This window comes from Desmodus rotundus, chromosome 13, assembly GCF_022682495.2.
Source record: "Desmodus rotundus isolate HL8 chromosome 13, HLdesRot8A.1, whole genome shotgun sequence".
Taxonomy (NCBI): domain Eukaryota; kingdom Metazoa; phylum Chordata; class Mammalia; order Chiroptera; family Phyllostomidae; genus Desmodus; species Desmodus rotundus.
The window spans coordinates 3,258,208-3,281,589 of record NC_071399.1 but is presented as its reverse complement, the minus strand read 5'-3'; the positions used below and the strand labels follow the sequence as shown (position 1 = coordinate 3,281,589).

The 23,382-nt window shown below is 39.6% G+C and overlaps 1 protein-coding gene across 3 annotated transcripts in view; it reads left to right on the top strand.

The window, feature by feature from the left end:
- The window catches only part of GPM6A (glycoprotein M6A), a 205,809-nt gene that overhangs the window by 171,109 nt on the left and 11,318 nt on the right, over positions 1 to 23,382 (top strand). For all 3 annotated transcript variants that reach the window (XM_045197093.2, XM_024562778.4, XM_024562777.3), the window contains exons 2-3: positions 10,503 to 10,695; positions 22,132 to 22,288. In XM_045197093.2, coding sequence (XP_045053028.1) covers positions 10,655 to 10,695; positions 22,132 to 22,288 — 198 coding nt within the window. In that variant the 5' untranslated portion in view covers positions 10,503 to 10,654. The remainder of the gene's footprint in view (positions 1 to 10,502; positions 10,696 to 22,131; positions 22,289 to 23,382) is intronic.

The window sequence follows — 23,382 nt, the reverse complement described above, 5'->3', positions numbered from 1 at the left end:
GCTCTCGTAGAGACACGCCCTGTGGCACAGGGCACACAGACAGCGGACAGGCACATCCTGTCCGGACATGTCCACAGGCTGCTCTGTCATCTTCTCGCCTCTCTCTAAACCCCTGCCAGTCGCCACCATGTAGGAGTCACGTGGGATATGGTCAAAAGGAGCAAAGGACAGGAAGTGTTTGGGATATGGGACAGATTGAGCAGGAGCGAAAATCTGTGATAAAAAAAAGTGCATCTATATTTTGTGGTCCTGGTGCTCATTCAGGTTGTACCAGAAGCAACAAAACGACGGGCTTACACATTTGAAAGCAGAATCAACATTTGAAAAGATTTATAAGACTTTGAACTAATGCCTCTCCGGCCCTTAGGGAGAAAGCAAGAGACAGTAGCTCCTCCAAGGAGAGGAAAGCGAGAGCAGAGGGGAGAAAGGAAAAACACTATTCTGTCGATTTAAAACTACAGAGAGCTTTAGGAAGTCTCTGGGCTTGCGAAGAGGCCGAGCTTGCAGAAGGGCCATTTCTACATGGAAATGCTGCCATTTTGCCTGTTCCCAAGTCTGCACTGACCAGTCACATGCCCTTGCCAGGACTTCAGGGCCACCACCAAGTGGTGGTGCCCGTTTGTGACTAATTGTGACAAACACCTGTTTTATACCCATTTTGAAACTTCCACTAGTGTTCGTGGTAGAGCAGCATAGGGTGGTTATCAGGAGACGGTTGTGCCGTATTCTGCATGTATTTTGAAATAATGTCTGGCTTTAAGAAATCTACCGTAAAATAGTCTTATTGTTTTGATGTTTCAGAATATGGCTTTAAGCTTTGCCTCATACTAAGCTGTTGTATACTGTAGTAACTATGCAATAGAAATTTTTAATATCTGTTTTTCTTAAATTTTTTTTAAAATTTAGAATAAATTTGTAGATCTCAGAACATGAGATTGCACTAAAAACCTACCAATATGTGTAAAGATATTGTGTCTGCAGATGTCATAGTGAATTTTCATGAACTAAATTAAAGAAACTTTCTATAAGTAATTCATGCTCTTTTCAGAGAATTTGTACTTTTTATTTTCTAATTTTTTTCACAAATTTAATTCATAATTAGGAATTGTTGTGTAGGTACTTAGTTGCTAGCTTTTCACATATTTTTATTTTAAAGAATGTCCTCAAATTCCTCAGTGTCATGTTGAATGCACCCCAGTTCTGTTTGAGTGACCTGGGTCATGTGTTTGGAGAGTGATCGCAGACGGTCCCATCTCTGCCCTTTTTCACAGGTGTTGTGGAGAGAACTGTGATCGATACAGTTTTTATTGTCATATGTTTTCAACACTGGCCAATACGTTTTTTATTTTTTGACCAACTTAATTTTAAAAATGTACTTATTTTCAAGATGAGTTTTAAAAATACTTACACTTTTATTACTTTAAAGTAACAAAATAATAAATTACAGATCATGATAATATTTGTTAATGAGTTAAATTATATGTAAGGTATTCATAAAGAATTCAGATCTTCCCCTTAAAAGCCTCATGTATCTATTTAATTATAAGAGTAAACTTAACATTGGATGTAAACACTAATTTTATTTTTAAAAATCCACAGCGTATCCAGCATAACGACATATGCAAACAGCAAAGCTTAAGCATCCTGCACACCACATTATTTTGGAGAGATACTTAAATGATTTTCAAAGTCATGAAAAATTGTGTTGAACACCAGTAAATAGTTTGTGACAAGTAAATTTAAGAAAAATATTATCCTTTTTAAAAAATTAATTTGCTTAAGAGGCCAATGATCTTTACTTCTATTGTCAGTGTTGTCTGCTTTTTCTGTTTAGACTTCAATAGTTCCGAAGTGCCAGGATCTCCTGCGGACGCTTTCTCTGATAGTTTTGATGTAGAAGTGTTGTGTGTTTGCATTTTGTTTGGTGGAGAGTCATACTGATAATCCTCAGCAGGGTGTAACTATCAAAGCAGAATTTGAGAGACAAATACGTTCAGTAGAAGTTAAGCATTGCCAGAGATGTTGATGGATGGCATGGTATGATGGGTATTCTAGTCACAGCGTTTTCTTCTACAGAATTAAGACATTACAGGAACGTTTTTGAATTATCTCCTTAGCAAACCTGTGTAAACAGTTTCACTTATGAGAAAGAAAAATAAGCTGACTTTTTGGGAGAGATATGGGACTGAAAAAAAAGAAAAGAAAAAAGAGAAACTAGTGTAGTAACTAATATCCATCTCCCAGGTTTCTTTGTCTTGCTCCCAAAGTAGAAAATTTTCACGATTCTGACATTTGTCTGCGAGATAAACATGGTGAAAGGCTTGAGGCTAATGAAGTCTTCTTGACCTATTCCAGTTGGTTGTTAGGATGAATTGTCTCATTAATTCATTTATCCAGCAAATATTAATTGAGCATCTATCATGTGTCAGATATCTTTCTAGGAATTGGACAACCAAAAATGAACAAAACCCAGAAATATTTGACCTCAGAGTCTTTACATGTTGGTGAAGAGTCAATAAACAAAGTCAACAAGTAAGATAAATAATGTGTCAGATGCTGGTGGGTGGCATGGAGACAAAGCAATGCTAGGGTGGAGAGTTCAAGTTTAAACTGGATGACTTTGTGACATTGCAGATGGCTGCAAACTCTTTACCACCCCTCCCATCCAAGGGTCAAGTTAGTTTCTCAACCCCCCCAAATCTGGGCTACCTGTGAGCACTTTGGCAGTAGAATGTGGCAAAAAAGGTGCTCCACTTGTTCTGGGCTCAGCCTTGAAGAAGATTGGAAGCATTTGCCTTCTGTGTTTTCAAGATCCTGCTGTGATAACAGTCACACACTGCAGTGAGACTGATGAAGTCACCACTGCGAGGGGCCACCCGGGGTGAGATACCCCTAGGCAGTCCTGTTGCAGCCGCACCAGCTGGGGCAGCGCACGTTCACATGACAGGGGTGGCTACCCTTCGGGCGTCTCTGGACCACACTGGAAAAAGAGTTGTCTTGGGCCACACATTAAATACATTGTGACACACAATCACAAAAAAATCTCATCGTGTGTTAAGTAAATTTACAATTTGGGGTTGGGCCGCATTCACAGCCATCCTGGGCCGTGTGCGGCCCACAGGCCACAGTGTGGGTTGGACGTCCTGACAGCACATCCCTTCCGTCCGGCATTCATTGACTCCTGCCCCTCTCACCTTCCAGCTGCGACTGCTTGTAAGGTTCCAAGTGAAAATTGTCCGTCTGAGTCCAGTAAAGCCATGAAAATGTGCGGAACTGTAGTATATTGCTGTTTTAAGCTAACACTATTTAATTTGGGGATGGCTTCTTGTGCCGCAATGGATAACCCAACAAACAAACCTAGAACATTTTGAACAAATTCGAGGGTTGTGAGGAAACAGGCCATGCCAATATCTATATTAATTGGTTCATTTATTACAGGGGAAGATGAGGGGGTTTTTACCTGGATCTCTAGACAGCATCTGGACAAGCAAGATGTGTGCTGCAGAACCCTCACAGGTGTCTGCACTCAGCATGTCTGGTGCTCCACCTCCTTCCCCTCCAAGGACAGCCTGTTCAAACATCAGACCCCGCCCCCACCCCCATGGCTCCCTCACCCTACGGGCTCATTTATCGCGCTCAGAAGAGTACAGTTCTACTCACTATTGAAGCAATTAACTTTTCAGCCTTAGGGAAATAAGTTTAATTAATCAAAACATTCTTGCCAAGTCCTGTTGACCAGTATAGAATATTCCATAATTACTGATAATTTTTTCCAAAAACTATCTGAATTTTAAATACTACTATTACAAAAATTTTCATAGTAAAAATATTTTAGAAAGAAAAATATCATTATTCTTCTGGAACATGCACATGCTTTTCAGTATCAATGCTCAATAATCATTTGAGAAATCGGCCTGTATGTGACTGAGCCTCCCTCATACAGTTGCAAAGACCGCACAGGTCAATACATTGGAAACCTTGGCCCTGTTTCTGATGCACTGGAACTGTTCAGAAAATTCTGATTGATGTCATTTGGTTATAAGCTGTGCACTTTGCTCAATAACTTGGTCAAAATTCTTAGAGTAAACCCTTTTTTTTCATAAATTACTTTATTGTTGTTCAATTACAGTTGTCTGCATTTTCTCCCCACCACTCCTCACCAGCCCAGCCAAACCCAACTCCCTCCCTTGCTTCCACCCTCCCCCTAGGTTTTGTCCATGTGTCCTTTATAGTAGCTCCTGAAAACCTTTCTCCCCACTGTCCCCTCCCCACTCCCCTCTGGCTATAGTTAGATTGTTCTTAATTTCAATGTCTCTGGTTATATTTTGTTTGCTTTTTTCTTCTGTTGATTATGTTCCAGTTAAAGGTGAGATCATTGGTATTTGTCCCTCACCGCCTGGCTTATTTCACTTAGCATAATGCTCTCCAGTTCCATCCATGCTGTTGCAAAAGGTAGAAGCTCCTTCTTTCTCTCTGCTGTATAAAGATGCTCAGCATCACTAAGCATCAGAGAGATGCAAATTAAAACCACAGTGAGATACCACCTCACACTGGTCAGAATGGCCATCATAAACAAATCAACAAACAAGTGTTGGAGAAGATGCAGAGAAAAAGGGAAACCTAGTGCACTGTTGATGGAAATGCAGACTGATGCAGCCACTGTGGAAAACAGTACGGAATTTCCTCAGAAAACTAAAAATGGAACTGCCTTTTGACCCAGCAATTCCACTGCTGGGATTATACCCTAAGAGCCCTGAAACACCAATCCAAAAGAACCTATGCACCCAATGTTCATAGCAGCACAATTTATAATAGCCAAGTGCTAGAAGCAACCTAAGTGCCCATCAGCAAATGAGTGGGTCAAACAACTATGGTACATATACACAATGGAGTAAAACCTTTTTAATCTCTGCGTTAAATGTATATATAGATTATCCATTCGTTTTAAAGTGTGTATGCCTTTAATATAACTGCATATGAGACAGCACGGCTTCCACAGGCTGCTACATCTGGACAGCGGGGTCAGCGAAGCTCTTGATAAAACAGATGTTTGCAATAGAGGGGATCCTGTAATCTCTATTTTTGACAAAATTCCTGGTGATTTTGGTACTCAAATGCAAAATCAGGAGGGTACAAAGAAAATCTCCAAACTGAAATCATCAGGGAAATGTAATATTTGCAGATGGTGAATAAATTTAAAATATTATAAAGTTACCTACGATTTCATCATAAATTTTAAATCATAGATTTATAAATTTCTGTTAACTGTTGAACTTAACAAAGAGACATAAGAGAAATTGAACATTTGATTAGTTCTATAACCATTAACAAATTAGATCAGTAGTTAAAATTCTTTCCATGAAGTACCGGAGAGGCCTGAAGTGTTTGGCTAGTTCTACCAAATATTTACAGTGCAGATAAACCTTTTGCAGACAGCCCCAGGGCACAGGAAAAGGGAAGTGCTTTACAAAACTGGTATAAATTTGACCCAAAACGAGAAAACAAAAGTTACACATCAGTCGCTTTCATTGATATGGCCGTCCCTATTGTCTGCGACCTCACCCTGTGTTCCTTTACTTCTGTCCCTTCTCCTACCACCACCGGCTTCTGGATTCCCCTAAACTCTCTGGCACATGCCGGCCCAGGGTGTTAGCAGCATTTACTTTTCCTCTGAACCCGCTTTTCCCAGACAGCCTTAGATCCTAGCCTCTTGGGGGACTCCTCTACCTCCTTCATGTCTTTGTGAAATGTCATCTCCGTTATTCCTTCCCTGAAAAAGAGAGGAAACTGCAGCCATCAGTCCAGTATCCCCTCCCCACCTCCCTGCTTGTTTTGTTTTGCTTCCCTGCACTTTTCACAGTCTCCTGCGCATTCTTTCTGCACCTCATTTATGATCTGCCTCCCACCCCGGGAATGAGATCAGAGGTTTTGTGTTGTTGACTGGCACCTGGAAGGGCTCAGTAACTGTTTGTGGAATGAATTAATAAATGCAAAAGTATTGAACAAAATGGTAGCATGATGTATTAAAAAGTACAGTATGACTCGGTTGGATTTTTCTCAAGAAGTCAAGTTTGACTTAAATTAGGAAAAAATCATTGAAATGGCAAATAAAAAACAAAAACATAAAATTATTACAAAAGATAATTTGAAAAGAACATGTTATGGAATTTAAAGTTAAAAGAGATCTTACTTTCTTTAACCAAATGTTACACTTAATGGTAAAACAAGGAAAGTGTTTTGTTTTGTTTTTTGATATCAGCAACAAGAGAAGGTGCCTTTATCACTACTTCTACCCTCCTCATTGCATTTTATAAAGTGAATAGAAAGGTAAGAAGGTACCATCAATGAAAAGAGATAAAGCTCAAAACGTTTGCAGATGGTATGATCATCCTTATAACTAACTCAAAATAATTCACAAAATAAAAATAAATCAGAAGGTCAAAAAAGAATTTTGCAAAATTTCTAGATGCAAAATTAATAAAAAACTACCAATCAGAATTTCCCTGAGTTAAACTGTGGAATCAGACAAACTGTCTCCAAAGTGGACATGGTGACGTAAGAGGGCCATGAGTGGCATGACCCACAGGAGATCAACCACCCAAGTCCTACCCCGAGGCAGTTGGTGCAGCCCAGGGACAGACCCACAGACTGCGGGGCAGACAGCTCACAGACAGACCCAGCCAGGCCTCCAGATACCTGGTCATGACAGGGCGATGTTGTAGGCCGACAGAGAAGAATCATCTCGTTGGGAAACGGTCCTAGAAAACACTGTCAGGGCATGAATTGTCCATCTCTCGTCCATCTCCTTTCCAGGATCCGCCATCGTGTTGGTCTGTCCTCTCAGCTGTCTGTCTCCCATGGTCTTCTCATTGGTTTAGATTCCTCTCTCACTATTTACTTCAGTGAACTTTGTGGAGTGAGCAAAGGTGATGGCTTGTGTTTACTTCACAATGTTTAAATGGAAATAAACCATATATCTCATCTTTTTTAAAAAACATAGACTATCTCAAGAGTTTTGATTTCCTTTGAAATTTTTGTATTAGGGTAAGTCAACCTATAACCACACAAAATAGTGGGAAAATGCTAATGTTTCAAAGAGTCGTGAAAGTCTCATAATCCCTTTAACTCAGCATGAATTCGTTTGAGAAAATGTGGACAGGAGCTGGATCTCAGGAGAGCTTCTTTGTGTATCTTAGGTAGTGTCTATTTGCATGTAAATTCTGTGTTCAACATTCAAACTGTCAGCTCTGTTGGGGAATCAATGGGCCCTATTCCCATTATATCTAGTACTGAGAATGTTTCTGGTACAAAGTGCTCTTTACTGTTTTTCTGTTTCCTCAGGAAAGGTATTTTCTTCAGTCCCAGCACTCCACTTGCTATGCTGTGGGCAATATTCATTTAGTAGACTGGTTTCTTGCCTGAGGCGCAGTAAAATCATGGGGATGGGTAGCAGCAGAATCCTGGCCTTAAAGGATGAGGGTGGGGAGCGGATCCTGGGCCCAGGCACATGGTTGCTGTGGCAACGCTGCTGCTCTGCCAAGGCTGTTTCTCACTGTGGGTGGGAAGAAGCTCCCTCCCCTGCCAGCGAGGACGATGTGGGATTCTGGCAGCTGGAGAGAATGCTGAGCCTATGTGCTGCTTCCCAGATGGGAGCTCAGGGAGTCTTCCATAGGCCACTCCACACCCCAGCCCTGCAGAAGTGGGGGTGGGGAGGGTAAGTGCAAAGTGTGCAACCTGAGCTACTTCAGGGTGCTCACTTTGAGTGCAAGCTTTGCCGAGGATCAGGCCTGACCAGGAGGGAATGGAGGTTTAGGGGAATGTGCATTTGTCAAATGGAGTAATATGATTCTGAGTAATTTAAATGGCAATCTTTAAATAGGGAAGAAAAGAAATATCTCCATTTAATTTGGAGATCTTAAACTCATTTGGAAATGCCAGTTCACTCAGGGTTGTCAATTTGGACTTACCCAGTATTGCAATTTATCTGACGTTTTTCTAAACTTAACAGTTAGCACTCAATTAAAGTTATCAGTCATGACTACAACACTAATAGCACCGCCGCCCAGGGAAATTAAGTCTGGGTGACTAGGGTTAACTTGCTTCCGTGGAGGCCAGCTGTGTTGGTCCATCTACACTGCAATGGAGAAAATGCCACAGGAGCAGAAGCTGACTCTGAATTAGTAGTGGGGTGAGTCAGACGTCCGTGGGGGCGGCTCTGGGGGTCAGCTGTGAATTTCCCCTCCCCTTCATGTGCTCATGAGCCCTTCTCCTTCTGACTTTATCTTTACTCTTCTCTAAGCTTTAGGTCTGGGGCCCAGCAAAAGTGATTCCTCTCTATGAATGTGATATTCGGACTCTTTCCTTTATTTTTGAACTTGTATTCTGAAGGGTTTTGCTGAATGTGTCATTCTGGTTTTGACACCTCGGTGCCTGCAGTAGGAATCTCACAAACCTCTATCAAATTCTTCAGGCCCCGTAGGAGAGACAACTCACAAAGGAATAGGACTTGAGATCATGGGGCTGTCTGGGGCACTTGCCAAAATTAGGAGTAACTCTGCCTTGGGTGGGTACTAATTTTATTTTTTTTCCTTTATTTTTAAATGAGATGTACATGTCACAACATGGAGAGATAGAGAATAGTCTAAAGATTGTTCTGCTACCCTGGTAATCTTCCCCCAAAACTGTGTTCAATGACATTCAGATACTACACACACTAGTCTCCTCCATCTGCTGGTGAAATTTCCGGCTCTACCATAGGAAGTGTCAAGCTGTTCTAACCTTTTCTACTTCCCCACTGTGTGTGTGCGTGTGTGTGTGTCAGGGGAGGAGTGTTCAGGAAATGATTTGCCTGTACGAGCAAGGGCTATGGAAGCAGGGAGGTGTTCAGACTTCCTTTTTTTACCTCCTCTAGGGCAGATGAGACAAGCCACAATTCTCTTGAGAAGGCCAGTTCAGTGGCCAGTATTACAATAGCAGACTAGCCCACTCACCCTCTGAATATGATGTTGCTTCGCACAGGAACTCTGCAATCATTGCATGCACCGTGTGTTGCTGGAAACATACATGCATTGCAGATAAAGCACACTCAGATCTTCCTGGGACTTCAGCACAATGAATAACAATGTGTTTCCCGATGTCCTTGGTTATTTGTTTCTGAAGAAAGAAAAAGCCAATTATGTGGAGAGTTTTGGAGGGGCTTCAGCATTACAAAAAGAGATTGATCAAGAATTTCCAAAAGGAGAACAGTAGGAGGCCATCTTTCAAGTAGGGTATGTCTGGGAAGGAGTGAGGGACAGGGGTGGACTGAAGTGAAACAGGTCATCTTCCTCTTAGCCGTCAGCCCTCTCACCTAAATTCCCCCCTCACCTGTGGCTCGCACTTAGCATCTCATCAGTATTTTTCATGCACAACATACAGGTTTAAGCACCTCTAGTCAATCTCTTAGAATAAGAAAGCTAGCAATCACCTAGAAAATTCTGATGCTTAATTAGAATATTAACAACAATGGTTTTCCAGTTTCTCAGAATAAATGTCTGAAGCCATCTGTTGAAAATTAAGTCTAAAGTGACTGAACTTCAAAAGTGATTGCTGCGGTCAAGGAAATTTTGAAAACTGTATTACCACGCAGTAACAGTTAATATTAAAAACTGTTAAAGTTACATCTAACAATGGTAGACATTTATAGAGCAGCTCCTCTGTCATGCACTATTTTATGTATTAACTCATTTAATCTCACAAGAATCACTGGAGGGAAATTCTTACTGTCATCTCTTTACAAATGATGAAATCAAAAGAATAAACTTGCCCAAAACACACACAGTGGTGAATGAGGCTCCCAACCTGCCCTGGTCTCTCTGTCCAACTGGGCCAATATCTTCCTCATTTCTTTACCACGCAGCGCAGCAAGAAATAGATTTTGCACGATGAGTCACTACAAAATGACACATATAAAATCCGAACTGAAAAGATTCTAAAATAATTTGCCTTTCCATATGCCACACACTCAGACATCGTCTAGTCTGTTCTCTGTCGCTTTAAATTGTAAATTACTGGTTAAAGTTCACTCAGTTGGTTTTGCGAGGAACAGATTTTGACGAACTGCTTAAAAGATATAGCTACAGGGAGTTCAGAAGAGTAAATGTTGTTGAAATTAAAACTTCAGCCTACGAAACTTGAAAGCAGTGAAGTCAAGATGGAATGATCCGCATGCATGGATGTGATTATTTGTTCCCGGAAGTCTGGGTGCGGAGGAAGGGCCTCTGTTGGGTTTGGGCAGCAGACAGAGCTGTAAGCAGAAGTAAGCATTCTCTTGTCCGGAGGAAGGGTTTCTACTCAAGGAAATGAACGTGTATACCCTGCAGGGCAGCCTCCGCCCTGATTTACAACGTTGACCTGATGTCACTCACAAATGCAAATATACTTGCCCGCAATGCTGAGGTTTGAGAGAAAATTAGATTAACGAGAAACACTAATTTCTGCCTTTTTCCCGTTGTCCCATGCAGGGTGCTTCGAGTGCTGTATTAAATGCCTGGGAGGCATTCCCTACGCCTCTCTGATCGCCACCATCCTGCTGTACGCCGGCGTGGCCCTGTTCTGTGGCTGCGGCCATGAGGCACTCTCGGGCACAGTCAACATTCTGCAGACCTACTTTGAGATGGCAAGAACTGCTGGAGACACACTGGACGTCTTCACCATGTAGGCCACCCCTGCCTTGCTTCCTGTTTTGAGAGTGTATGCGTGCATTGCTGTGTGCTGAGTGAATGGGGGTCTAGAGTTAAGTGAGGCCATGTTATGCAGGAGAAACAGAATTCTCTTAGGTTTTGCCTATGAATCAAAAGGACATTGACCTTTGCCATGAGTACAGGACACCTAGCAGATGATCAGCTGCCAACATAATCTGGACTCAATTTGTGTATGCCTTTGAATGCAATGTTTTCCCCCAAATTCAGTTACCATTAAGTAGAATGCTTGCCTTTCCATTGCTCTTCCAGTCTGAGCAGAGACTTTCCTGGTAGAATAGGACAGAAGCCAGAGAACAGAGCCCAACAGAAATGTAGACTCTGCTGCTTTTTCTAGAAAAATCACCCAAACTCCCTGGTGCTCCACCAGGGGCATCCTATCATCTGTCTTTTCCTGTATCACAGAAATGGTGTGGCCACGTAAGTAAACATTGTGAAAGGCTCTTACTGACTTCTGTGAAAGGGAAAGTCATAAGAAATAAGGAGCCCTATTCGTAAGCACCAATTATGCTTAAAATGTACATTTTACTCATAACACGTAAACTCCTGGGATCACTAAATTATGAGGATATTAATATTTTTTAAAAAGATAACATAAGCATAGTCTGGAAGTAAAAAAGCGTTTGCTGTTCCAGTTTCAGTCCTTTATTGCCTACTATTATAGGGAGAAAAAGTTTAGGATTTGCCCTGGCCGGGCAGCTCGGTTAATTAGAGCATTGTCCCCGCAGACCAAGGTTGTGGGTTTGTTCTCTGGTCAGGGCACATACAAGAAGTATCCAGTGAATGCACAAATAAGTGGAACAACAAATCAATGTCTGTCTCTCTGTCTGTCTGTCTTTCCTTCCTTCCCCTTCTACTCTCCCTCTAAAATCAATACATACAGAAAGAATTACAGAAGAATTTATTTTCCAGTAGATTCCCAATTCAGATCATTTATTCAGTGATTTATTGCCCACAGAAAGAAAATACCCTGTTTACTGTACTTTATGTTCTAATCCCAGTAGATAGAAACTCTCTATTGTACCAGCATTTATTTCATGCTTCTTGAGACTGTGTGATTATAATGTTTTCCACCTTGCTTCATTTTGTCATTATAAATAAATTCAAACCTCTTAATTCGTATATTCTTTTTCAGGAATAAGAAGCTTTTAGAGTTACAACTCTTTGTGGTGATACAGCTGGGAGGGGGGCTTTGCTTTTGACTTACAACTCCGTCAAAAAGGAGTTAGTCATATTTATTTATAGGGAAGTTCCTACAGACCTGGTGTAATTACAGCCTCAGACCCTAATCCAAGACAACACCAGTGCAACCCAGACAACTTTCCAAGTGGAAAGAACATAACTTTTCTCCAACCCCAATTTCAGAAAATATAACTTACTGCTGATTTTTTAAATAATCTGTCAGCTACAGGCAGATAGGTTATCTTGAGCAAAGTATTGTTCCTAAGTTATTTTATTCATTAAGGTTGTTGATTTCCATGAAAATGACAAGAGAAAAAGAGATGCACATTTTTATCAAGCCACAGAGTGAGAATTCCCTTCTTGCAGGTGGGAGGCATGGACCCTGGACAGAGTGAGAACAAATGTTTTAGGGAAAGGAAAGTTGAAATATTTATGTTGGTACTTAAAATTTGAGATTGATTGGTCATAAAATAAGAAATATAACAGCCCTGGCTAGTGTAGCTCAGTGGATTGAGTGTGGGCCTGCAAACCAAAGGGTCACTGGCTCCATTCCCAGTGAGGGCACATGCCTGGGTTTTGGGCAAGGTCCCCAGTAGGGGGCATATGAGAGGCAAACACACATTGATGTTTCTCTCCCTCTCTTTCTCCTTCCCTTCCCCTCTCTCTAAAAGTAAATGAATAAAATCTTTTAAAGAAAGAAATATATATATAACAAAGTAAGTATGTAAGACTGGGAGCCACCAACCCCAACTACCCTTTGCCACACACATACAGTGATTAAGGGGAGGAGAGAGTAAATTAGCACTCAGTTAAGAAGTAGATTTACTTAAAAACATATTCACTAACTCTGAAGTATCAGTTTAGAGCTCATCTATGTCTCTAACAAATGGAAATGAAGAAATAGCGAATTTTTCAAATCATGGCCTAAAAAAGAAAAAAGAATATACTGATTTAACTTTATTTTATAAATTAGTTCTGCAGAATTAGCATTACCCATTAAATTGAATTCTGTAAGTTCACAGTAAACAGTTATCAATTTCTATTATATTGGCTGTGTAGCATGAATTGATCTTTGAGAGTTTATAAATGATCTTTATCATTTAAAATATAATTAAACTATTGAAAATGATTTGGATAATTGCAAGTTAGTTTCAGAGAACCTTAAGAAAATGATTACATGGATATATTTTAATGTGATGAAACTGACATTTTCTTTTTAGTTTTATTTCAGCCTACACTGGACAAAATATATTTTCACTGTGCATTATTTTAAGCTACCACAGATGTCCTTAAAATCTACAGATTCTCTATATTTAGGCTACATCCAAATTGCTAACTGTAATTTTGGAATAGACATTTTAAAGAAACACAAGCCTAATAAGTGCCATGAGTTGGGCATGCACATGGATCAGAAACCAGATGTCAAGCTATCTGACGTTTTGACAGTGCCTGACCACAGGCTCTGCCAAAGCTCTGACGTAGTCACATGTGTGGGAGCTCCGGAGAGAAGTCAGAGATGATGCTAAGTTAGTACTTCAGTCTCTTAGATTGCAAGTGAAGTGTGGCACCAGTGAAGCCTGTTTTGAATGGGCAGAATCCCGTTTTGATAGGAATAACAACAAGGACTCAAATGAGCTCCCCTTTCATATTTCAAATAACTAAAATTCCTACATCAGACTCTGTGAAGTGACCAAATGAATTAAGATTCTGTCAACAAACAGGCCATGGAAACACAGAGAGAAGATACATACCATAAACTACTGGGTACAGTTAGTGCCAACTGGTACATTCAAAGTTTACATAAAGGTTTAGACCCCATAGATATTGACCTAGGTGGGGCTGCCTGACAAGGACATCAGAGGAATAGATCAGAAACAGAGGAATAAAATAAAGAATATAAAGCAGAAGCAGGTGAAAGCTGTATTGCAAGCAAAACACTTACTTGGAAATCAGCTAAGGCAAGTTGGAAAAGAATGTGTAAGAGAATGATTGTGAAGAAAAGACTTGCTGGCCAACCTTAGTAACATACAAAGAGCCCATTTCTTTTCTCCATAGTTCTTCTGCTTGATTCAATCAAACCAAGTGCTCGCACACTGTTGGCTTGTAAAGGGAAAGAAGCCTGTTGACTGGGTGTGGGAACTGAAAGACAAAACCAATTGTCTGAGACTCCAGTCTCCCACCCAAGGGATTGGAGGAGTTACTCCTCCCTCTCAGCTTCTCACTCTCTGTTTCTTCTCCGTCTCCCTCCTCGTAAACACATTCACGTAACTCAACATGGTCAGTGTCTCCAAGCCTATGGGCCTCGCACAGTGAAATATGACTCTTCCACTTCACTGACCATCTATCTTGCTTCCAAAATTGACTTCTCATAAATAAATTTGCAAATAACCTCCATTCTCATGCAATCTCTATTGTGGACATGTAATTCTAAATACCATTAGCCCTCACCAATGGAAGGCGATATGAAATGTGGCTCCTATACTGATGTTGCCCATTAAATCACTTCATCAAATTCTATTTGCAATGTTGGGGGAGAGCGAATCTCTCAAAGATTCCGTGACCCATTGATATATATTTAAGAATCCCTCTGTTCTTCCTCACCTGCTTGGTTTCCCAGAAGTTTTTCTTCCCTTAATCTGTCAGTTTAGTCTTTCGAGTTCATGGTCATTTGCTGGCTCCAAATGATTGTGACAATGAGCATGTAATTTCACCCACTGTGCCCATTAGGGAATATTCCCACACTCTAAGTACAGCTCCTATTGTTTAAGGGAACTGGTTAGGCCCCTTGGCCCTGGAAACATCTCACTGTTATGCCACATTTGGCTGTGTGATGAGGCCAATTTTCTGATTTGAGATTTGGACTCTCTCATCTGCAAGCCCCCTGGCAAGGTGTTACCATTGTGCTTCATAGGTTTCACTTGACTGGGTGAGCAAGAAGCAAGGTGAATATTTTACCTTTGCAAAGCAGATTCACATATAGGACAATGAAATACTGAAACTGGTTAGAGAATTAGGTATCAAACAATTCAAGCCACTAACTTGGCTAAGTGACTTGGCCTCTTGAATAACTCCTGAGGTCTGAGCAAGGGACAACCTTATTCATAATACAGTGCCCCCTTGAAAACCTCAGACAGATCGTATTGGAGTTTTGACGAATTATAATCAGGATTGAGGAACTGGCACCATTGATTTCTAGAGTGGATATTTTCATTTTCACAATTTTGACTGTGACTTGAGGTCAATGCATCAAAAACTCAGTTTACTAGATAATGAATTCTTTGACATTTAATGCACACGTAAAAATTAGTTCCCGTATGCCTAAAGCAAAAGCAGGCAGTAAGCTTGGTAAAATAGGTGTACTGGTTGTGCTCTCAATGAACATAATGTGTGTATAAATCTTAGTCTGCCTGTAGTTCATGTTTATTCCTTGGAAGTTAATGAAATAGGAAACTGTCATCAGTAGCCTAATGGACGGGAGTGAGAAGGAAAGGAAAACAGGAATTCATGGCAAGATAAAGCCAGGTTTCATAGGCTCGTGGAGATCACAGCAGTGTGCCCACACCATCTGTTCCGACCCAGGGGGTTGACAAGCAAACCAGATGGCTGAAAGCTTCTACTTATAAGAAGTTTGAAGATCAGGCAAATTAATGTTGATGTGAGATTATTGATTAGTTGTGGAGAGTCAAAAATAATTTCAGTTGTTTTGCTAGAACTTCGGTTAGAGAACTGTACTGAATTCCCAAGTTCTGATAAAATAAACAATGAGCACCTTCTTAGGCAATATGTCAGCCAGACTAGCAGTGCACAGGTGAGTGTTTAAGGAGAACCACCACCACCACCAGGCCAGTACATAAAGGGTGAGGAGCTGAGATAGAGAGACAACACAGTGTATGGGGCTAACCCCCTGGGTTTGTTTTAGGTGGCCTCGGCTCCTTTCTACCTTCCCTACCTTCCCTTGGACAAGTTACTGAACCTGTCTGCCTCAGTCCCTCCTCAGGAAAGGGGACTCACTGGCACCACCTACTTCCTAAGGTTTGTGGGCATCACACGAGTTGGCATTTTAAAACAACTGTCACATGGCTCAGGCGTTGTAAGCACTAACTGTTGATGAACATGATGTGATGATAATGGTGGTGGCAGTGGTTGCCATGACAGCGATGTCTTCCCTGGAGCGCTATCTCGATGTTAACGGTCACTGTCATGCTTCCAAAAGCCTGTTTGTCTCTGGGCAACAATGAAGCCACCCTGCTTACATAAGGCGCCTGCTGATTTTCCACTTAACTAGAGTAGCTATTTAAGCCAAGGTACATATCTGGGTAGGTTTCAGACTGAATGAGAATTCAAAGGCCTGATTTCTGTTTTCTTTCATAACACCCAAGAATATAGCAACTTTAGAAAAATATTTACAAATCAGAATATGAGGATTTTATTCAAATAATGTGCGTAAGGTTATCATGTAAGGTTTGTGGTTCAGAGAGATTTGAGCCAATGAGTTCCAATTTACAGGGAAATAGTTGTTGGGCTCAGTATAAAGAACTTTCTGAGAGTCAGAGTTTTCTACAGAGTTCGTGGGCTGACTCAGTGAAGGTGTTTAGGCATGGCTGGTAATGAAGTTCTGGTTCTGAGATACTTACAATCTGTAAGCCACTCGCTAAACCTTAGCCTTCTTTATTCAAGAACAACTATCTTACTATTAATTCTAATTTTGCTGATTTGGTTATTGTGAATATCCAGTGTGGAAGTATACTTAAAATGCTTTGAATTTATTATACTTTTATATTGTTCTTGTTTTCAAATATGCATACATACTTTTCAGGCTAATTTTTGTCTGGTTTCTCTTTTAGTGAATTCATTCACTTAGCAAAAATCACTGGGTTATGCTGTGGGCCACTCACTGTGCTGATGTATAGGGGTACAAGATAGAGCAAGCCAATTCCTTTTCTTCAAGTACTGACATAGGAAAGATAAGTTAGCAGAAGTGCCATCCACATCAGACTAAGCAGATACAAATTAGAGAATAGTAGTTAGTACATCTGGGATACATCAGGTTAGTGACATAGAGGGAATGGAGAAGCTATAATAATTAATACTATATGGTATCGGCACAGATATACATAGAGGAACCTATAAAATTATGATCCTACTCACCTTTTTACCAAAAAACTTTCAGATGGATTGAAAGTTAAAGTTTAAGAGTAAATTAATTCATATATGCTAGAAGAAAATATAGATTAAGATTTCACATATTATGGGGCAAGTATTATTTAAGCAATATAAGAAATAACAAAGATTTATAGATTTGATACAATATAAATTAAATTTTACTCATTAAAGTGTGTGAAAACATTAAAATGTATGAAAAACTGAGCAAAATATTTACCAGTTACATGACAAGTGTTCTTAATTCTAATAAATTAAAAATTAACAACAAAAAGACATATTCTAGGTATTCTAGTAGAAAAATTGGCAATATATGAAACATATCCCATTAAAAATACAAAATGATTAATACCTTGTAAATATATCTTCATCCATACTTCTAAACTAAGAAAATTAATAAAAATAATACCATTTTTGACTATAACTTTATCAGGAAAATGGAATGATGACATCTGGTATTGGAAAACAAAGACAGAATAGGTCCTCTTACTCGTTATCAATGCATCTTTATTTTGGCACACATTTCCTGAACACCATTCCCACAAAATATACCTCAAAATTTTCTAGGAATTTCTCTTAAAGAAACAACCTACACTGTGCCCAGAGATGTACCATGCTGTTCATAATAGCAAATTACAACAAATTTAATAAGTTAAAAGAACACAAATTTATTATTTTTTTAAAGTTCTGGACGTCATGAGTCTGAATTAGGTCGTACTGAGCTCATTGAAATGGGCTGAAATCAAGATATTGGCAGGATTGCACTCCATCTGGAAGCTCTGGGAAGAGTCCCTGTTTGCACTCGTCCCAGCTTCCAGAGGCCACCTGCAGCCCCTGGCTCCTGGCCTCAGTCTTCAAAGCCCACTGTGGAGCATCCTCAGATCTCTGAATCTGAGCCTGACTCTCCTGCATCTGGCAAACTTTGGATGCTGAGTGGCTGCTCAGAACAAGGGAGATCAGGGCAGCTTATTGGTGTAGAGGCAGAACTGCCTGTGACGCAGACGGTCACCGGGAAGAGCAAGATTATGAGCTTCTGAGAAAGAAACCAGCAAGTCTGTCTACTTGAGAAATTGCACTCGTGGGCCCTTTAAAACTACACCCCCCAAAAAAAGGTTTCAGTGGCCCCAAGAATGTCCAGCCAGGCTGATTGGTGAGGGTCTTCTTCTGTACAAAGCTAATTCTTTAAAGACTGGGAGGGGCTGCTGTTTTTTCAAATGCACAGACCCACAACATAAATTACAAGACCCCTGAAGAAATAAGGAAACATCATCCCTAAAAAGGAACAAAATTCCTTTAAACAAAATATCTAGAAAACAATCTTAAAGAAATGGAGTTATATGAATCATGTGACATAGAATTCAAAATAACCATTATAAAGATGCCTTATGAATTCAAGGAAACAATGCATGAACAAAATGAGAATATCAACAAAGAGCTAGAAAATATAAGAAAGGACCAAACAGAAACTTGGGGGTTAAATAACTGATTTGAAAAATTCACTAGAGGGGTTCAAAAGCAGGTTGACGAAGCCAAATGAAAAATCAGCGAACTCATAGACATGTCATTTGAAATTATCCAGTCAAAGGAACAAAAGGAGTGAAACAGAGTAAAGAAAGCCAGAGAGACTTGTGGGGCATCATCCGGTTGATCAAAACATTCACTGTGGGAGCCCAGAAGAAGACAGAAAGGGGAAGAAAGCTTATTTAAAGAAACAATGACAGAAGACTTCCCAAATCTGTATAAAGATACAGACATCGATATTCAAGAACCTCAGTGGACTCTAATTAGGATACATTTAAAGAAATCCACGTTGAGACATACAATCAAATTATCAAATGTGAAAAACAGAATTCTGAAAGAAACAGCAGCAAGCAACTCTTTACCTAGAAGGGAAACTCTACGAGACTATCAGTTGATTTCTTTGCAAAACCTTGCACGCCAGAAGGGAGTGAGGTGGTTTAAATAGCTGAGAGAAAGAAACTGCCAACCAAGGATACTGTATCTGCCAAAAATACCCTTCACATATGAAGGAGAAATAACTTCTCAGAATTTAAAAAAAGAGATGAGGAAGTTTACCACCACTAGACTTTCCATAAAGAAAAGCTTAATGGGAACCCTTCAAGTTGGAATAAAAACACTTTAAATAGCAACATAAAAGCCTATGAAAGTATAAAGCTCACTGCTAAAGGTAAATATAAACAAATAGAGAATACTGTCAATACTATAACAGTGGTGTATAAATCACTTTTAATTCTGGCTTAGAAGTGAAAAGACAAAAATATAAAAATACTGTAGCTGTAAAAATATGTTAATGGATACATAATATAAAAAATGTAATTTGTAACACCTATGACATTAAGGGTGTGGTTGAGTAAAAGTTTAGAGTGTTTGTATATGATTGAAGTTATCCACTCAAAATGGATTGACTGTAAGATGCTCTATCTAAGTCCCATCGTAACCACAGAGAAAGAATCTATAAAAGATATATAAAATAAATTGAGCAAGGCATAAAAGCATGTCACTATTCAAAAAATCAATGAAATGGAAAGGAAGACAACAAGAGGCAGAGAGACAAAAAAGCTACAAGACAAATAGAAAACAACTAAGTGGCAATAGCAAGTCCTTTGTTATCAGTAATAACTTTAAAGGTACGTGGATTAAACTCCCCAGTCAAAAGTTGTAAAGTGACTGAAAGGTTATAAAAACAAGATTTAATATGTGTGATCTATAGGAGAATCTCTTTAGATTTAAAAGCAAACATAATAAAAGGATGAAAACAGATTCCATGCAAATGACAACCTAAAGAGAGCGAGGGTGGCCATACTGATATTAAACAAAATATACTTTAAGTCAAAACTGTCAAAAGAGACAATGAAGAACTTTATATAATAATAAATGGGTTGATTCACCAGGAATATTTAACAATCATATATGCACTCAACATCAGAGTGCCCAAATATGCAGAACAAACTCCGTCCTACTTGAAGGGAGAAAGAGTAGCCACTTTCTGTAATAGAAATGGTATGTATTCTGATGGGAGACCCAGACGGAAGATTAGTTAGGAAACAGAGGACTTGAACAACACTGTTTTACAAGTGAGCCTACAGACATGCTAGAACATTCCATCCAACCGCAGCAGAATACACATTCTTCTCAAGGGCACGTGGAACGTCAAGATAGAGACCTTGTTAGGTGACAAAACAAGCCTTAACAAAATTAAGAAGCCTGAATTTATATAAATACCATCCCGTTTACAATAAAAATCAAAAAGAATAAAATACTGAGGAATAAACTTAAACAGGAAGGCAAAAGATTTGTATGCTGAAAACTATTAAACTTTGCTGAGAAAAATTAAAGAAGCAGCAAATAAATGGAACGGCAGCTCATGTTCATGGGTTGGAAGAGATGATGTTGTTAAAATTTACATACTGCTCAGAGCAGATTACAGATTAAATGTAATCCTTATCCAAATCCCAATGAGTTTTTTAAATGAAAATGGTAAAAGCAATCCTAAAACTCATATGGAGCCAAAATTCATACGGAACCCAAATAGCCAAAATAATCTTGAGAAAGAGGAACAATGTTGGAGACCTTATACCTTCTAACTTTAAAACATTATGAAGCTGCAGTAATCAAAGCATTATAGTACTAACATAGAGACAGACAGACAGACAAGTGGAACAAAATAGAGGCTCAGGAGTGAACCCTTGCCTGCACAATACAGTGAAATGATTTTCAATAAGGTATCGAGACTACACCATGGGGAATGGATAGTATCTTTAGAAATGACTTCGGGGAAAATGGATATTCACTTGCTAATGAATGAAATTGGACCGTCATCTTACACCATTCATATGGAAGGCCTGAAATTGTAAAATGCCTAGAAGAAAACAGAGGGGAAAGACTTCATAATATTGGTATTGGTGAGGATTTCTTAGATGTGGCACCAAAAGCAAGAATAGACACATGGAACTACATCAAACTTAGAGGCTTCTGTGCAGCAAAGAAAACAACGGAGTGAGAAGGCAACCTGCAGAGTGGGAGAAAGTATTTGCACACCAGATATCCAATAAGGAGTTACTACCCAAAACCTATGAGGAACTTCTATAGCTCAACAGCAAAAATAAACAAATCAATAAATAACCTGACTTATAAATGGGCAAAAGACTTAAGTAGACATTTCTCAAAGAAGACATACAAGTGGCAAATTCTATGATTTTTTTTTCAAAAGGGCTTTGGGGTTCCCACACACATTTAGAATAACAGAAAAATCTGTCTGCAATTTGCAGACAATCCATGGGTCTCTCACATATGCGGGCACTCAGTTGTGGGGAAAGAAAGGGTACCTGCCTGTTCCTCCATGGAATTATGCTACACCTTGGCTCATGCCCAACTCTACGTAACTTCTCATAGTGATTCTCCCTAAAATGCTTACTTATCAAAATTACCACTTATCTATAAAGCTAAGTAATAAAAAATCTGTAATTTTGTATTACTGATATCATCAGCAGAAAATGTTAGTGATGGTTTACAGGAAGTGTGACATAAAATACAATTACAATTGACTTTTTGCAATAACAAAAAATATGAGGTTGTAATCCCCTCAAAAGTGAATGTATCATTAACCATAAAACTCTCTTCCTCTTTTAGTGTTTTTAAAACTCAGTGATATATACATAAATCGTCATACTTGGTATTTTATCATAATTAGAGAAATCTTATGCTGAGTATCCTACGTATCAAATGAATTTAAGCAAACTCCTCAGCAATGGGACTCACCAGTTGCCCAAAACAGCTTGGGAAGGGGAGTGGGAAGGGAAGAGAAATTTACAGACAGGACAAGCCCTTTCAGCAGATACTGGAAGTGGTGGAACAAAATGTATATACAGACGTTAGGCCTATGAGCAAAAACGGGTGTACATCCAGCCTGCATTGTGAACGTAAACGCTCCACAGCTCTCATCCCGAAGGAACCATGAGCTCTGGAGCACCCAGCGCTGCGGTGCAGCCCCAGAGCGTGATGAAAATAAACCGCGGTCTTCTCCCCGCAGGATCGACATCTTCAAGTACGTCATCTACGGCCTGGCTGCGGCCTTCTTCGTCTACGGCATCCTGCTCATGGTGGAGGGCTTCTTCACCACCGGCGCCATCCGAGACCTCTACGGAGACTTCAAGATCACCGCCTGCGGCCGATGCGTCAGCGCCTGGGTATGTTGTTCCTGCACGTTCAGTGGTCCATGTGAGTTCGTTTCAGGGGCGCACAGGTGTTTGTCCTGGCACCTGCCAGGAATGGAAGTATTTTTAAACACAGTACCATTCCCTCCTGTGATCGCGATCTTAACTCTTAGCATTATTTCCCAAATTAAGATCTTGGGAAAGTCCCGTTTCAAATTCTCAAATCACATGCAACAAAACGGTCAACTGATTTTAGATGTTTTTGCCAAAGGGCTTTGGGGTCTCAATGCAACATTTACAAATTCCAATAACAGAAAAAGCCATCTGCAATTTACAGACAATACCTGTGTCTCTTCTCCTTAAATACATGTCTGTATTTTACCTTAAACTTGAGGAGAATTGTATCATCTAATATCTGTTTAATAGTGATATATAAGATAAGAATGATACTATTTTACTAATTTAGGTTTTCAATCCTTATTGGTCTGATGGTTAATGATAACTCAATCTGTGATCCTCTACAGCTAATGCAGGCAATGCATGTGTATCTATGAAAGCACAGGAGTCTCAAAGTGAAGAGTAATATGGTTGAATGTACTTCTGCATTTTTATGCATAGTGGTTTTCCTCTAATGGAACTTCACCACTTTCATCCTTGACTAGCATGTTTTCTTACTCTTCAATGTTATATAAGAGTATGCATTTAAGCACAGCACGTACTTCCTCTTGAATAAGATGTATCTAATAAGGAATGATGCCCTATTAGAGCCTTACAGCCTTACAGAAATGTTAAAAAAAATGCCATTTCATTTTTTTGGCTGATGTCATTTCAGCCTTACAGAAAAGTTAAAAAAATGTATTTTAACCACCAAACATTTTTTTTAGCAGCCTGTAACAAGTCTGTTGTGCTGCTCAGCTCAGTGGTGATAAGAATCTGCCATGGGTATTTATTTATATATTTATAGTTGTCTCTGCAATAATTTCTTGAAAGACTCATTTTTTGGGGGGGGACAATATTTATTGCAATATCTAAGTTTGGAGGATCAGTAATATCAAATTACAGATCTGGAAGACATTAACTTAAAGGTCTTGGATTAATTCTTTTTTAAAAATTATTTTGTCGTAAAA